General features: G+C 50.5%; 2 protein-coding genes across 3 annotated transcripts in view; one reads left to right on the forward strand and one right to left on the reverse strand.

Annotated features, from left to right (window-relative positions):
- Positions 1 to 2504, reverse strand: part of LOC142710028 (uncharacterized) — a 29994-nt gene extending 27490 nt beyond the window's left edge. Inside the window, exons 1-2 of one of the 2 annotated variants that reach the window (XM_075848515.1) lie at positions 2475 to 2504; positions 1080 to 2322 (exon numbers count right to left, since the gene is read on the reverse strand). In XM_075848515.1, the coding sequence (XP_075704630.1) occupies positions 1080 to 2321 (1242 nt within the window). In that variant the 5' untranslated portion in view covers position 2322; positions 2475 to 2504. Of the gene's footprint in view, positions 1 to 1079; positions 2323 to 2435 lie in introns of both variants that reach the window. The other variant, XM_075848516.1, reaches the window with a different exon arrangement.
- Positions 2505 to 2562: 58 nt separating this feature from the next.
- The window catches only part of LOC142710032 (DNA mismatch repair protein Mlh3-like), a 79697-nt gene continuing 66007 nt past the window's right edge, over positions 2563 to 16252 (forward strand). The window contains exon 1 of the mRNA XM_075848520.1: positions 2563 to 2615. The gene's annotated coding sequence lies outside the window, so the exon portion shown is untranslated. The remainder of the gene's footprint in view (positions 2616 to 16252) is intronic.

Consider the following 16252-nt stretch of genomic DNA (forward strand, 5'->3'; position numbering starts at 1 on the left):
GAAGAGGCCGGGAGGAGGGAGAATGAGGGACAAGGCAGGAGGTGAGAGGCCGAGAGGAAGGAGAACGAGGGACCGGGCAGGAGGTGAGAGGCCGAGAGGAAGGAGAACGAGGGACCGGGCAGCCGGAGGGAAGGAGAACGAGGGACCGGGCAGCCGGAGGGAAGGAGAACGAGGGACCGGGCAGCCGGAGGGAAGGAGAACGAGGGACCGGGCAGCCGGAGGGAAGGAGAACGAGGGACGGGGCAGCTGGAGGGAAGGAGAACGAGGGACCGGGCAGCCGGAGGGAAGAGACCGGGAGGAGGGAGAATGAGGGACAAGGCAGGAGGTGAGAGGCCGAGAGGAAGGAGAACGAGGGACAAGGCAGGAGGTAAGAGGCCGGAGGGAAGGAGAACGAGGGACCGGGCAGCCGGAGGGAAGGAGAACGAGGGACCGGGCAGCCGGAGGGAAGGAGAATGAGGGACCGGGCAGCCGGAGGGAAGGAGAACGAGGAACCGGGCAGCCGGAGGGAGAATGAGAGACAAGGCAGGAGGTAAGAGGCCGAAAGGAAGGAGAACGAGGGACCGGGCAGGAGGTAAGAGGCCGAGAGGAAGGAGAACGAGGACCGGGCAGCCGGAGGGAAGGAGAACGAGGGACCGGGCAGCCGGAGGGAAGGAGAACGAGGGACCGGGCAGCCGGAGGGAAGGAGAACGAGGGACCGGGCAGCCGGAGAGAAGGAGAACGAGGGACCAGGCAACTGGAGGGAAGAGGCCGGGAGGAGGGAGAACGAGGGACAAGGCAGGAGGTGAGAGGCTGAGAGGAAGGGGCAGATCTACATTTGGCTGCGTTGCGCTGCAGTTCTGGTTCTTATCCCCGGACCGTGATTGCAGCGTTTACCCTCGAGCACAAGTACAAAATTATCCGCAATGTGGACGACATTTCATAGGAAAATCATTTAGTGGGAAAGATCGTTCCCAAAAACACCAAATTTTACATCTCACAATATAAGGGGAAACGGATCCTGCGTTTGGCCGGTTTCACATGAGCGCATTATCCAGGCAGAACAGTGGCCCCGTAATAATGTAAGAAGGGGTGTCGCTCACCTGGGGGGCCGGCGCTCTCCCCTTGTGCAGATACTGCTCCAAATCTGTTCCCTTGGCTCGGGCTTTAGAGGAGTCAAACACTTTCCTGGTGGCTCCGTGCGTCCTCTCACATACTGCGCGGTGTCTCTGCAGGCGATGCTCCGTAAAACGGCGTCCACACCACAGACACGGGACCAGCTGCTGCCCGGGGCTCTGAGGGCCGACGCCAAGCAATGCCCCCTCCTCTACCTGCTGGGAAGACGGACGACCAGTGCTCGGGGCTCCTGGAGTTACAAGTCTCAGCTGATGAAATGCGTCTAGAACATGAGTGAGAGGAGCCCCCTGTACGGCAGGCTTCACCCGGCCCCCGCCGTGCTGCTCTATGGAGGGGGGGCGGCCCCCGCCGTGCTGCTCTATGGAGGGGGGGCGGCCCCCGCCGTGCTGCTCTATGGAGGGGGGGCGGCCCCCGCCGTGCTGCTCTATGGAGGGGGGGCGGCCCCCGCCGTGCTGCTCTATGGAGGGGGGGCGGCCCCCGCCGTGCTGCTCTATGGAGGGGGGGCGGCCCCCGCCGTGCTGCTCTATGGAGGGGGGGCGGCCCCCGCCGTGCTGCTCTATGGAGGGGGGGCGGCCCCCGCCTTCCTTCAGGCTGGTGACGGTTCTCCTCGGCCGGGTCTTGGCGTCCTGGATCTCTCCGGCTCTCCTTTCCTCCGGTTCCGCCTCCTTCTTCTCCGTCTGGAGGCGCCGCAGCTCTTCCTCCGTTCTGCGCAGCTTCTCTCGGAGTACAGACTCTTTCCTGCGGATTTCGGCCTCCAGATTAGACTGGCTTTTCTCCAGCTCTTGCCAATAATCAGTCTGACTTGGCCCTGACTTGGAGCGGACATGCGGCGGTGCGTGCCGGATACCTGCGCTAGTAGCTGATGGAGCGCGCTGCAGGTTGGATACGTTGCGGTGACGGAGCGGCTGGAGGGGGTGCGCCCTGTCCACACCGGATGTCCTTTTGGCCACCGTCCAGTTGGAGGCCCAGATCTTCTCCTCTGGCGGGCGATTGGGAGCGGGCGTGGCGCTGTAGCCGTTGATCCGCTGGCAGTTGCGCTCCCGTTGTTGCCGCAGCATCTTTAGCATCTTCTGCTCTTTTTCCCGCAGCGCTCGCTCTTGATATTCATTCTTCAACATCTCCAGTTTGGACAGCGCTTGGCGGCCCGGTTGTCCTCGCAGGAGGGATGACCGGTGACTCTCACTCAGGCCCTCGGTGCAGGACGCCATCCTGGAGGGAAGAGATAGAAGTCACAAGGACCGTTCAGACATGTAGGACGTGTCTATATGTTTAGTGCTCCCGCCCCGATACACCCCAATACATGACACCCGCCCCCCACTCACGCTGGTGACCCGGCCGGGTGTGCGCGCCATGGAACTCACCTGTCCGGAGCTTCAGCGATGTTTTGCTGGTTGCTCGGAGACGGCAGCCGATGACGTCACCGATGGGCTGGGCCTGATAACGTCATCACCCGGCGCCACTTTCCCGGGCCTGTTGTCATAGGGACGGCTGGAGCGCGCAAGGTAAAAATCCCATTTATATCGTATTATAATAACGGGGGCGACCCCCAAATGTGGGCGGATAAAGCAGACGCGTGTAGTGTCCCCACATATATAGGAAGGGAGGAGGTGTAGAGAGATATATAGCCGGGTGTGTCCGAGACATGTATGATTATAGCCCCGACATAATCCGCAGCGCAGTACAACTCATGAGAGGACACGGCTGACCATAAGAGCTTACACTCTACAGGAGAGACACTGCTGACCATAAGAGCTTACACTCTACAGGAGAGACACTGCTGACCATAAGAGCTTACACTCTACAGGAGAGACACTGCTGACCATAAGAGCTTACACTCTACAGGAGAGACCCCGCTGACCATAAGAGCTTACACTCTACAGGAGAGACACTGCTGACCATAAGAGCTTACGCTCTACAGGAGAGAGGACACTGCTGACCATAAGAGCTTACACTCTACAGGAGAGACACTGCTGACCATAAGAGCTTACACTCTACAGGAGAGACACTGCTGATCATAAGAGCTTACACTCTACAGGAGAGACACTGCTGACCATAAGAGCTTACACTCTACAGGAGAGACCCCGCTGACCATAAGAGCTTACACTCTACAGGAGAGACCCCGCTGACCATAAGAGCTTACACTCTACAGGAGAGAGGACACTGCTGATCATAAGAGCTTACACTCTACAGGAGAGAGGACACTGCTGACCATAAGAGCTTACACTCTACAGGAGAGAGGACACTGCTGATCATAAGAGCTTACACTCTACAGGAGAGACCCCGCTGACCATAAGAGCTTACACTCTACAGGAGAGAGGACACTGCTGACCATAAGAGCTTACACTCTACAGGAGAGACACTGCTGACCATAAGAGCTTACACTCTACAGGAGAGACACTGCTGATCATAAGAGCTTACACTCTACAGGAGAGACACTGCTGACCATAAGAGCTTACACTCTACAGGAGAGACCCCGCTGACCATAAGAGCTTACACTCTACAGGAGAGACCCCGCTGACCATAAGAGCTTACACTCTACAGGAGAGAGGACACTGCTGATCATAAGAGCTTACACTCTACAGGAGAGAGGACACTGCTGACCATAAGAGCTTACACTCTACAGGAGAGAGGACACTGCTGATCATAAGAGCTTACACTCTACAGGAGAGAGGACACCGCTGATCATAAGAGCTTACACTCTACAGGAGAGAGGACACTGCTGACCATAAGAGCTTACACTCTACAGGAGAGAGGACACTGCTGATCATAAGAGCTTACACTCTACAGGAGAGACACTGCTGACCATAAGAGCTTACACTCTACAGGAGAGACACTGCTGATCATAAGAGCTTACACTCTACAGGAGAGACCCCGCTGACCATAAGAGCTTACACTCTACAGGAGAGACACTGCTGACCATAAGAGCTTACACTCTACAGGAGAGACACTGCTGACCATAAGAGCTTACACTCTACAGGAGAGGGGACCCCGCTGACCATAAGAGCTTACACTCTACAGGAGAGACACTGCTGATCATAAGAGCTTACACTCTACAGGAGAGAGGACACTGCTGACCATAAGAGCTTACACTCTACAGGAGAGAGGACACTGCTGACCATAAGAGCTTACACTCTACAGGAGAGACACTGCTGACCATAAGAGCTTACACTCTACAGGAGAGAGGACAGTGCTGACCATAAGAGCTTACACTCTACAGGAGAGAGGACACTGCTGATCATAAGAGCTTACACTCTACAGGAGAGACACTGCTGACCATAAGAGCTTACACTCTACAGGAGAGAGGACACTGCTGACCATAAGAGCTTACACTCTACAGGAGAGACACTGCTGACCATAAGAGCTTACACTCTACAGGAGAGAGGACACTGCTGACCATAAGAGCTTACACTCTACAGGAGAGAGGACACTGCTGACCATAAGAGCTTACACTCTACAGGAGAGACACTGCTGACCATAAGAGCTTACACTCTACAGGAGAGAGGACACTGCTGACCATAAGAGCTTACACTCTACAGGAGAGAGACTGCTGACCATAAGAGCTTACACTCTACAGGAGAGACACTGCTGACCATAAGAGCTTACACTCTACAGGAGAGAGGACACTGCTGACCATAAGAGCTTACACTCTACAGGAGAGACACTGCTGACCATAAGAGCTTACACTCTACAGGAGAGACACTGCTGACCATAAGAGCTTACACTCTACAGGAGAGGGGACCCCGCTGACCATAAGAGCTTACACTCTACAGGAGAGACACTGCTGATCATAAGAGCTTACACTCTACAGGAGAGAGGACACTGCTGACCATAAGAGCTTACACTCTACAGGAGAGAGGACACTGCTGACCATAAGAGCTTACACTCTACAGGAGAGACACTGCTGACCATAAGAGCTTACACTCTACAGGAGAGACACTGCTGACCATAAGAGCTTACACTCTACAGGAGAGACACTGCTGACCATAAGAGCTTACACTCTACAGGAGAGACACTGCTGACCATAAGAGCTTACACTCTACAGGAGAGAGGACACTGCTGACCATAAGAGCTTACACTCTACAGGAGAGACACTGCTGACCATAAGAGCTTACACTCTACAGGAGAGACACTGCTGATCATAAGAGCTTACACTCTACAGGAGAGACACTGCTGACCATAAGAGCTTACACTCTACAGGAGAGAGGACACTGCTGACCATAAGAGCTTACACTCTACAGGAGAGAGGACACTGCTGACCATAAGAGCTTACACTCTACAGGAGAGACACTGCTGACCATAAGAGCTTACACTCTACAGGAGAGAGGACACTGCTGACCATAAGAGCTTACACTCTACAGGAGAGACACTGCTGACCATAAGAGCTTACACTCTACAGGAGAGAGGACACTGCTGACCATAAGAGCTTACACTCTACAGGAGAGACACTGCTGACCATAAGAGCTTACACTCTACAGGAGAGACACTGCTGACCATAAGAGCTTACACTCTACAGGAGAGACACTGCTGACCATAAGAGCTTACACTCTACAGGAGAGGACACTGCTGACCATAAGAGCTTACACTCTACAGGAGAGAGGACACTGCTGACCATAAGAGCTTACACTCTACAGGAGAGAGGACACTGCTGACCATAAGAGCTTACACTCTACAGGAGAGACACCGCTGACCATAAGAGCTTACACTCTACAGGAGAGACACTGCTGACCATAAGAGCTTACACTCTACAGGAGAGACACTGCTGACCATAAGAGCTTACACTCTACAGGAGAGAGGACACTGCTGACCATAAGAGCTTACACTCTACAGGAGAGAGGACACTGCTGACCATAAGAGCTTACACTCTACAGGAGAGACACCGCTGACCATAAGAGCTTACACTCTACAGGAGAGACACTGCTGACCATAAGAGCTTACACTCTACAGGAGAGACACTGCTGACCATAAGAGCTTACACTCTACAGGAGAGAGGACACTGCTGACCATAAGAGCTTACACTCTACAGGAGAGACACTGCTGACCATAAGAGCTTACACTCTACAGGAGAGAGGACACTGCTGACCATAAGAGCTTACACTCTACAGGAGAGACACTGCTGACCATAAGAGCTTACACTCTACAGGAGAGAGGACACTGCTGACCATAAGAGCTTACACTCTACAGGAGAGACACTGCTGACCATAAGAGCTTACACTCTACAGGAGAGAGGACCCTGCTGACCATAAGAGCTTACATTCTACAGGAGAGAGGACCCTGCTGACCATAAGAGCTTACACTCTACAGGAGAGACACTGCTGACCATAAGAGCTTACACTCTACAGGAGAGACACTGCTGACCATAAGAGCTTACACTCTACAGGAGAGACACTGCTGACCATAAGAGCTTACACTCTACAGGAGAGAGGACCCTGCTGACCATAAGAGCTTACACTCTACAGGAGAGACACTGCTGACCATAAGAGCTTACACTCTACAGGAGAGACACTGCTGACCATAAGAGCTTACACTCTACAGGAGAGAGGACACTGCTGACCATAAGAGCTTACACTCTACAGGAGAGACACTGCTGACCATAAGAGCTTACACTCTACAGGAGAGACACTGCTGACCATAAGAGCTTACACTCTACAGGAGAGAGGACACCGCTGACCATAAGAGCTTACACTCTACAGGAGAGACACTGCTGACCATAAGAGCTTACACTCTACAGGAGAGAGGACACTGCTGACCATAAGAGCTTACACTCTACAGGAGAGAGGACACTGCTGATCACAAGAGCTTACACTCTACAGGAGAGAGGACACTGCTGACCATAAGAGCTTACACTCTACAGGAGAGACACTGCTGACCATAAGAGCTTACACTCTACAGGAGAGAGGACCCTGCTGACCATAAGAGCTTACACTCTACAGGAGAGAGGACACTGCTGACCATAAGAGCTTACACTCTACAGGAGAGACACTGCTGACCATAAGAGCTTACACTCTACAGGAGAGAGGACACTGCTGACCATAAGAGCTTACACTCTACAGGAGAGACACTGCTGACCATAAGAGCTTACACTCTACAAGAGAGAGGACACTGCTGACCATAAGAGCTTACACTCTACAGGAGAGACACTGCTGACCATAAGAGCTTACACTCTACAGGAGAGACACTGCTGATCATAAGAGCTTACACTCTACAGGAGAGACACTGCTGACCATAAGAGCTTACACTCTACAGGAGAGACACTGCTGACCATAAGAGCTTACACTCTACAGGAGAGAGGACCCTGCTGACCATAAGAGCTTACACTCTACAGGAGAGACACTGCTGACCATAAGAGCTTACACTCTACAGGAGAGACACTGCTGACCATAAGAGCTTACACTCTACAGGAGAGACACTGCTGACCATAAGAGCTTACACTCTACAGGAGAGACACTGCTGACCATAAGAGCTTACACTCTACAGGAGAGACACTGCTGACCATAAGAGCTTACACTCTACAGGAGAGAGGACACTGCTGACCATAAGAGCTTACACTCTACAAGAGAGACACTGCTGATCATAAGAGCTTACACTCTACAGGAGAGACACTGCTGACCATAAGAGCTTACACTCTACAGGAGAGACACTGCTGACCATAAGAGCTTACACTCTACAGGAGAGAGGACACTGCTGACCATAAGAGCTTACACTCTACAGGAGAGAGGACACTGCTGACCATAAGAGCTTACACTCTACAGGAGAGAGGACACTGCTGACCATAAGAGCTTACACTCTACAGGAGAGAGGACACTGCTGACCATAAGAGCTTACACTCTACAGGAGAGAGGACACTGCTGACCATAAGAGCTTACACTCTACAGGAGAGAGGACACTGCTGACCATAAGAGCTTACACTCTACAGGAGAGAGGACACTGCTGACCATAAGAGCTTACACTCTACAGGAGAGACACTGCTGACCATAAGAGCTTACACTCTACAGGAGAGAGGACACTGCTGACCATAAGAGCTTACACTCTACAGGAGAGACACTGCTGACCATAAGAGCTTACACTCTACAGGAGAGACACTGCTGACCATAAGAGCTTACACTCTACAGGAGAGAGGACACTGCTGACCATAAGAGCTTACACTCTACAGGAGAGAGGACCCCGCTGACCATAAGAGCTTACACTCTACAGGAGAGACACTGCTGACCATAAGAGCTTACACTCTACAGGAGAGACACTGCTGACCATAAGAGCTTACACTCTACAGGAGAGAAGACACTGCTGACCATAAGAGCTTACACTCTACAGGAGAGAGGACCCTGCTGACCATAAGAGCTTACACTCTACAGGAGAGACACTGCTGACCATAAGAGCTTACACTCTACAGGAGAGAGGACACTGCTGACCATAAGAGCTTACACTCTACAGGAGAGAGGACACTGCTGACCATAAGAGCTTACACTCTACAGGAGAGACACTGCTGACCATAAGAGCTTACACTCTACAGGAGAGACACTGCTGACCATAAGAGCTTACACTCTACAGGAGAGAGGACACTGCTGACCATAAGAGCTTACACTCTACAGGAGAGACACTGCTGACCATAAGAGCTTACACTCTACAGGAGAGACACTGCTGACCATAAGAGCTTACACTCTACAGGAGAGAGGACACTGCTGACCCTAAGAGCTTACACTCTACAGGAGAGACACTGCTGACCATAAGAGCTTACACTCTACAGGAGAGACACTGCTGATCATAAGAGCTTACACTCTACAGGAGAGACACTGCTGACCATAAGAGCTTACACTCTACAGGAGAGACACCGCTGACCATAAGAGCTTACACTCTACAGGAGAGACACTGCTGACCATAAGAGCTTACACTACAAGAGAGAGGACACTGCTGACCATAAGAGCTTACACTCTACAGGAGAGAGTACACTGCTGACCATAAGAGCTTACACTCTACAGGAGAGAGGACACTGCTGACCATAAGAGCTTACACTCTACAGGAGAGACACTGCTGACCATAAGAGCTAACACTCTACAGGAGAGACACTGCTGACCATAAGAGCTTACACTCTACAGGAGAGACACTGCTGACCATAAGAGCTTACACTCTACAGGAGAGAGGACACTGCTGACCATAAGAGCTTACACTCTACAGGAGAGACACTGCTGACCATAAGAGCTTACACTCTACAGGAGAGACACTGCTGACCATAAGAGCTTACACTCTACAGGAGAGACACTGCTGACCATAAGAGCTTACACTCTACAGGAGAGAGGACACTGCTGACCATAAGAGCTTACACTCTACAGGAGAGAGGACACTGCTGACCATAAGAGCTTACACTCTACAGTAGAGAGGACACTGCTGACCATAAGAGCTTACACTCTACAGGAGAGACACTGCTGACCATAAGAGCTTACACTCTACAGGAGAGACACTGCTGACCATAAGAGCTTACACTCTACAGGAGAGAGGACACTGCTGACCATAAGAGCTTACACTCTACAGGAGAGACACTGCTGATCATAAGAGCTTACACTCTACAGGAGAGACACTGCTGATCATAAGAGCTTACACTCTACAGGAGAGACACTGCTGATCATAAGAGCTTACACTCTACAGGAGAGAGACACTGCTGACCATAAGAGCTTACACTCTACAGGAGAGACACTGCTGACCATAAGAGCTTACACTCTACAGGAGAGAGGACACTGCTGACCATAAGAGCTTACACTCTACAGGAGAGAGGACACTGCTGACCATAAGAGCTTACACTCTACAGGAGAGACACTGCTGACCATAAGAGCTTACACTCTACAGGAGAGAGGACACTGCTGACCATAAGAGCTTACACTCTACAGGAGAGACACTGCTGACCATAAGAGCTTACACTCTACAGGAGAGACACTGCTGACCATAAGAGCTTACACTCTACAGGAGAGAGACACTGCTGACCATAAGAGCTTACACTCTACAGGAGAGAGGACCCTGCTGACCATAAGAGCTTACACTCTACAGGAGAGAGGACACTGCTGATCATAAGAGCTTACACTCTACAGGAGAGACACTGCTGACCATAAGAGCTTACACTCTACAGGAGAGACACTGCTGACCATAAGAGCTTACACTCTACAGGAGAGACACTGCTGACCATAAGAGCTTACACTCTACAGGAGAGGACACTGCTGACCATAAGAGCTTACACTCTACAGGAGAGACACCACTGACCATAAGAGCTTACACTCTACAGGAGAGAGGACCCTGCTGACCATAAGAGCTTACACTCTACAGGAGAGACACTGCTGACCATAAGAGCTTACACTCTACAGGAGAGACACTGCTGACCATAAGAGCTTACACTCTACAGGAGAGAGGACACTGCTGACCATAAGAGCTTACACTCTACAGGAGAGACACTGCTGACCATAAGAGCTTACACTCTACAGGAGAGACACTGCTGACCATAAGAGCTTACACTCTACAGGAGAGAGGACACTGCTGACCCTAAGAGCTTACACTCTACAGGAGAGACACTGCTGACCATAAGAGCTTACACTCTACAGGAGAGACACTGCTGATCATAAGAGCTTACACTCTACAGGAGAGACACTGCTGACCATAAGAGCTTACACTCTACAGGAGAGACACTGCTGACCATAAGAGCTTACACTCTACAGGAGAGACACCGCTGACCATAAGAGCTTACACTCTACAGGAGAGACACCGCTGACCATAAGAGCTTACACTCTACAGGAGAGACACTGCTGACCATAAGAGCTTACACTCTACAGGAGAGAGGACACTGCTGACCATAAGAGCTTACACTCTACAGGAGAGAGGACACTGCTGACCATAAGAGCTTACACTCTACAGGAGAGACACTGCTGACCATAAGAGCTTACACTCTACAGGAGAGAGGACACTGCTGACCATAAGAGCTTACACTCTACAGGAGAGAGGACACTGCTGACCATAAGAGCTTACACTCTACAGGAGAGACACTGCTGACCATAAGAGCTTACACTCTACAGGAGAGACACTGCTGACCATAAGAGCTTACACTCTACAGGAGAGACACTGCTGACCATAAGAGCTTACACTCTACAGGAGAGGACACTGCTGACCATAAGAGCTTACACTCTACAGGAGAGAGGACACTGCTGACCATAAGAGCTTACACTCTACAGGAGAGAGGACACTGCTGACCATAAGAGCTTACACTCTACAGGAGAGACACTGCTGACCATAAGAGCTTACGCTCTACAGGAGAGAGGACACTGCTGACCATAAGAGCTTACACTCTACAGGAGAGACACTGCTGACCATAAGAGCTTACGCTCTACAGGAGAGACACTGCTGATCATAAGAGCTTACACTCTACAGGAGAGACACTGCTGATCATAAGAGCTTACACTCTACAGGAGAGACACTGCTGATCATAAGAGCTTACACTCTACAGGAGAGACACTGCTGATCATAAGAGCTTACACTCTACAGGAGAGACACTGCTGACCATAAGAGCTTACACTCTACAGGAGAGACACTGCTGACCATAAGAGCTTACACTCTACAGGAGAGAGGACACTGCTGACCATAAGAGCTTACACTCTACAGGAGAGAGGACACTGCTGACCATAAGAGCTTACACTCTACAGGAGAGACACTGCTGACCATAAGAGCTTACACTCTACAGGAGAGAGGACACTGCTGACCATAAGAGCTTACACTCTACAGGAGAGACACTGCTGACCATAAGAGCTTACACTCTACAGGAGAGAGGACACTGCTGACCATAAGAGCTTACACTCTACAGGAGAGAGGACACTGCTGACCATAAGAGCTTACACTCTACAGGAGAGACACTGCTGACCATAAGAGCTTACACTCTACAGGAGAGACACTGCTGACCATAAGAGCTTACACTCTACAGGAGAGAGACACTGCTGACCATAAGAGCTTACACTCTACAGGAGAGAGGACCCTGCTGACCATAAGAGCTTACACTCTACAGGAGAGAGGACACTGCTGACCATAAGAGCTTACACTCTACAGGAGAGACACTGCTGACCATAAGAGCTTACACTCTACAGGAGAGACACTGCTGACCATAAGAGCTTACACTCTACAGGAGAGACACTGCTGACCATAAGAGCTTACACTCTACAGGAGAGACACAGCTGACCATAAGAGCTTACACTCTACAGGAGAGAGGACACTGCTGACCATAAGAGCTTACACTCTACAGGAGAGACACTGCTGACCATAAGAGCTTACACTCTACAGGAGAGAGGACACTGCTGACCATAAGAGCTTACACTCTACAGGAGAGACACTGCTGACCATAAGAGCTTACACTCTACAGGAGAGACACTGCTGACCATAAGAGCTTACACTCTACAGGAGAGACACTGCTGACCATAAGAGCTTACACTCTACAGGAGAGACACAGCTGACCATAAGAGCTTACACTCTACAGGAGAGAGGACACTGCTGACCATAAGAGCTTACACTCTACAGGAGAGACACTGCTGACCATAAGAGCTTACACTCTACAGGAGAGAGGACACCGTTGACCATAAGAGCTTACACTCTACAGGAGAGACACTGCTGACCATAAGAGCTTACACTCTACAGGAGAGAGGACACTGCTGACCATAAGAGCTTACACTCTACAGGAGAGACACTGCTGACCATAAGAGCTTACACTCTACAGGAGAGAGGACACTGCTGATCATAAGAGCTTACACTCTACAGGAGAGACACTGCTGACCATAAGAGCTTACACTCTACAGGAGAGACACTGCTGACCATAAGAGCTTACATTTTACAGGAGAGACACTGCTGACCATAAGAGCTTACACTCTACAGGAGAGACACCGCTGACCATAAGAGCTTACACTCTACAGGAGAGACACTGCTGACCATGAGAGCTTACACTCTACAGGAGAGAGGACACTGCTGACCATAAGAGCTTACACTCTACAGGAGAGAGGACACTGCTGACCATAAGAGCTTACACTCTACAGGAGAGAGGACACTGCTGACCATAAGAGCTTACACTCTACAGGAGAGACACTGCTGACCATAAGAGCTTACACTCTACAGGAGAGACACTGCTGACCATAAGAGCTTACACTCTACAGGAGAGAGGACACTGCTGACCATAAGAGCTTACACTCTACAGGAGAGAGGACACTGCTGACCATAAGAGCTTACACTCTACAGGAGAGAGGACACCGCTGACCATAAGAGCTTACACTCTACAGGAGAGACACTGCTGACCATAAGAGCTTACACTCTACAGGAGAGACACCACTGACCATGAGAGCTTACACTCTACAGGAGAGAGGACACTGCTGACCATAAGAGCTTACACTCTACAGGAGAGACACTGCTGACCATAAGAGCTTACACTCTACAGGAGAGAGGACACTGCTGACCATAAGAGCTTACACTCTACAGGAGAGACACTGCTGACCATAAGAGCTTACACTCTACAGGAGAGACACTGCTGATCATAAGAGCTTACACTCTACAGGAGAGACACCGCTGACCATAAGAGCTTACACTCTACAGGAGAGAGGACGTGACCGCTGACCATAAGAGCTTACACTCTACAGGAGAGACACTGCTGACCATAAGAGCTTACACTCTACAGGAGAGACACTGCTGACCATAAGAGCTTACGCTCTACAGGAGAGAGGACACTGCTGACCATAAGAGCTTACACTCTACAGGAGAGACCCTGCTGACCATAAGAGCTTACACTCTACAGGAGAGACACTGCTGACCATAAGAGCTTACACTCTACAGGAGAGAGGACCCTGCTGACCATAAGAGCTTACACTCTACAGGAGAGACACTGCTGACCATAAGAGCTAACACTCTACAGGAGAGACACTGCTGACCATAAGAGCTTACACTCTACAGGAGAGAGGACACTGCTGACCATAAGAGCTTACACTCTACAGGAGAGACACTGCTGATCATAAGAGCTTACACTCTACAGGAGAGACACTGCTGATCATAAGAGCTTACACTCTACAGGAGAGACACTGCTGACCATAAGAGCTTACACTCTACAGGAGAGACACTGCTGACCATAAGAGCTTACACTCTACAGGAGAGAGGACACTGCTGACCATAAGAGCTTACACTCTACAGGAGAGACACTGCTGACCATAAGAGCTTACACTCTACAGGAGAGAGGACACTGCTGACCATAAGAGCTTACACTCTACAGGAGAGACACTGCTGACCATAAGAGCTTACACTCTACAGGAGAGAGGACACTGCTGACCATAAGAGCTTACACTCTACAGGAGAGAGGACACTGCTGACCATAAGAGCTTACACTCTACAGGAGAGACACTGCTGACCATAAGAGCTTACACTCTACAGGAGAGACACTGCTGACCATAAGAGCTTACACTCTACAGGAGAGAGACACTGCTGACCATAAGAGCTTACACTCTACAGGAGAGAGGACCCTGCTGACCATAAGAGCTTACACTCTACAGGAGAGAGGACACTGCTGACCATAAGAGCTTACACTCTACAGGAGAGACACTGCTGACCATAAGAGCTTACACTCTACAGGAGAGAGGACACTGCTGACCATAAGAGCTTACACTCTACAGGAGAGACACTGCTGACCATAAGAGCTTACACTCTACAGGAGAGACACTGCTGACCATAAGAGCTTACACTCTACAGGAGAGACACTGCTGACCATAAGAGCTTACACTCTACAGGAGAGACACAGCTGACCATAAGAGCTTACACTCTACAGGAGAGACACTGCTGACCATAAGAGCTTACACTCTACAGGAGAGACACTGCTGACCATAAGAGCTTACATTTTACAGGAGAGACACTGCTGACCATAAGAGCTTACACTCTACAGGAGAGACACCGCTGACCATAAGAGCTTACACTCTACAGGAGAGACACTGCTGACCATGAGAGCTTACACTCTACAGGAGAGAGGACACTGCTGACCATAAGAGCTTACACTCTACAGGAGAGAGGACACTGCTGACCATAAGAGCTTACACTCTACAGGAGAGAGGACAGTGCTGACCATAAGAGCTTACACTCTACAGGAGAGAGGACACTGCTGATCATAAGAGCTTACACTCTACAGGAGAGACACTGCTGACCATAAGAGCTTACACTCTACAGGAGAGACACTGCTGACCATAAGAGCTTACACTCTACAGGAGAGAGGACACTGCTGACCATAAGAGCTTACACTCTACAGGAGAGAGGACACTGCTGACCATAAGAGCTTACACTCTACAGGAGAGAGGACACCGCTGACCATAAGAGCTTACACTCTACAGGAGAGACACTGCTGACCATAAGAGCTTACACTCTACAGGAGAGACACCACTGACCATGAGAGCTTACACTCTACAGGAGAGAGGACACTGCTGACCATAAGAGCTTACACTCTACAGGAGAGACACTGCTGACCATAAGAGCTTACACTCTACAGGAGAGAGGACACTGCTGACCATAAGAGCTTACACTCTACAGGAGAGACACTGCTGACCATAAGAGCTTACACTCTACAGGAGAGACACTGCTGATCATAAGAGCTTACACTCTACAGGAGAGACACCGCTGACCATAAGAGCTTACACTCTACAGGAGAGAGGACGTGACCGCTGACCATAAGAGCTTACACTCTACAGGAGAGACACTGCTGACCATAAGAGCTTACACTCTACAGGAGAGAGGACACTGCTGACCATAAGAGCTTACACTCTACAGGAGAGACCCTGCTGACCATAAGAGCTTACACTCTACAGGAGAGACACTGCTGACCATAAGAGCTTACACTCTACAGGAGAGAGGACACTGCTGACCATAAGAGCTTACACTCTACAGGAGAGACACTGCTGACCATAAGAGCTAACACTCTACAGGAGAGACACTGCTGACCATAAGAGCTTACACTCTACAGGAGAGAGGACACTGCTGACCATAAGAGCTTACACTCTACAGGAGAGACACTGCTGATCATAAGAGCTTACACTCTACAGGAGAGACACTGCTGACCATAAGAGCTTACACTCTACAGGAGAGAGGACACTGCTGACCATAAGAGCTTACACTC

This window comes from Rhinoderma darwinii, unplaced genomic scaffold, assembly GCF_050947455.1.
Source record: "Rhinoderma darwinii isolate aRhiDar2 unplaced genomic scaffold, aRhiDar2.hap1 Scaffold_421, whole genome shotgun sequence".
Classification (NCBI taxonomy): Eukaryota; Metazoa; Chordata; class Amphibia; order Anura; family Rhinodermatidae; genus Rhinoderma; species Rhinoderma darwinii.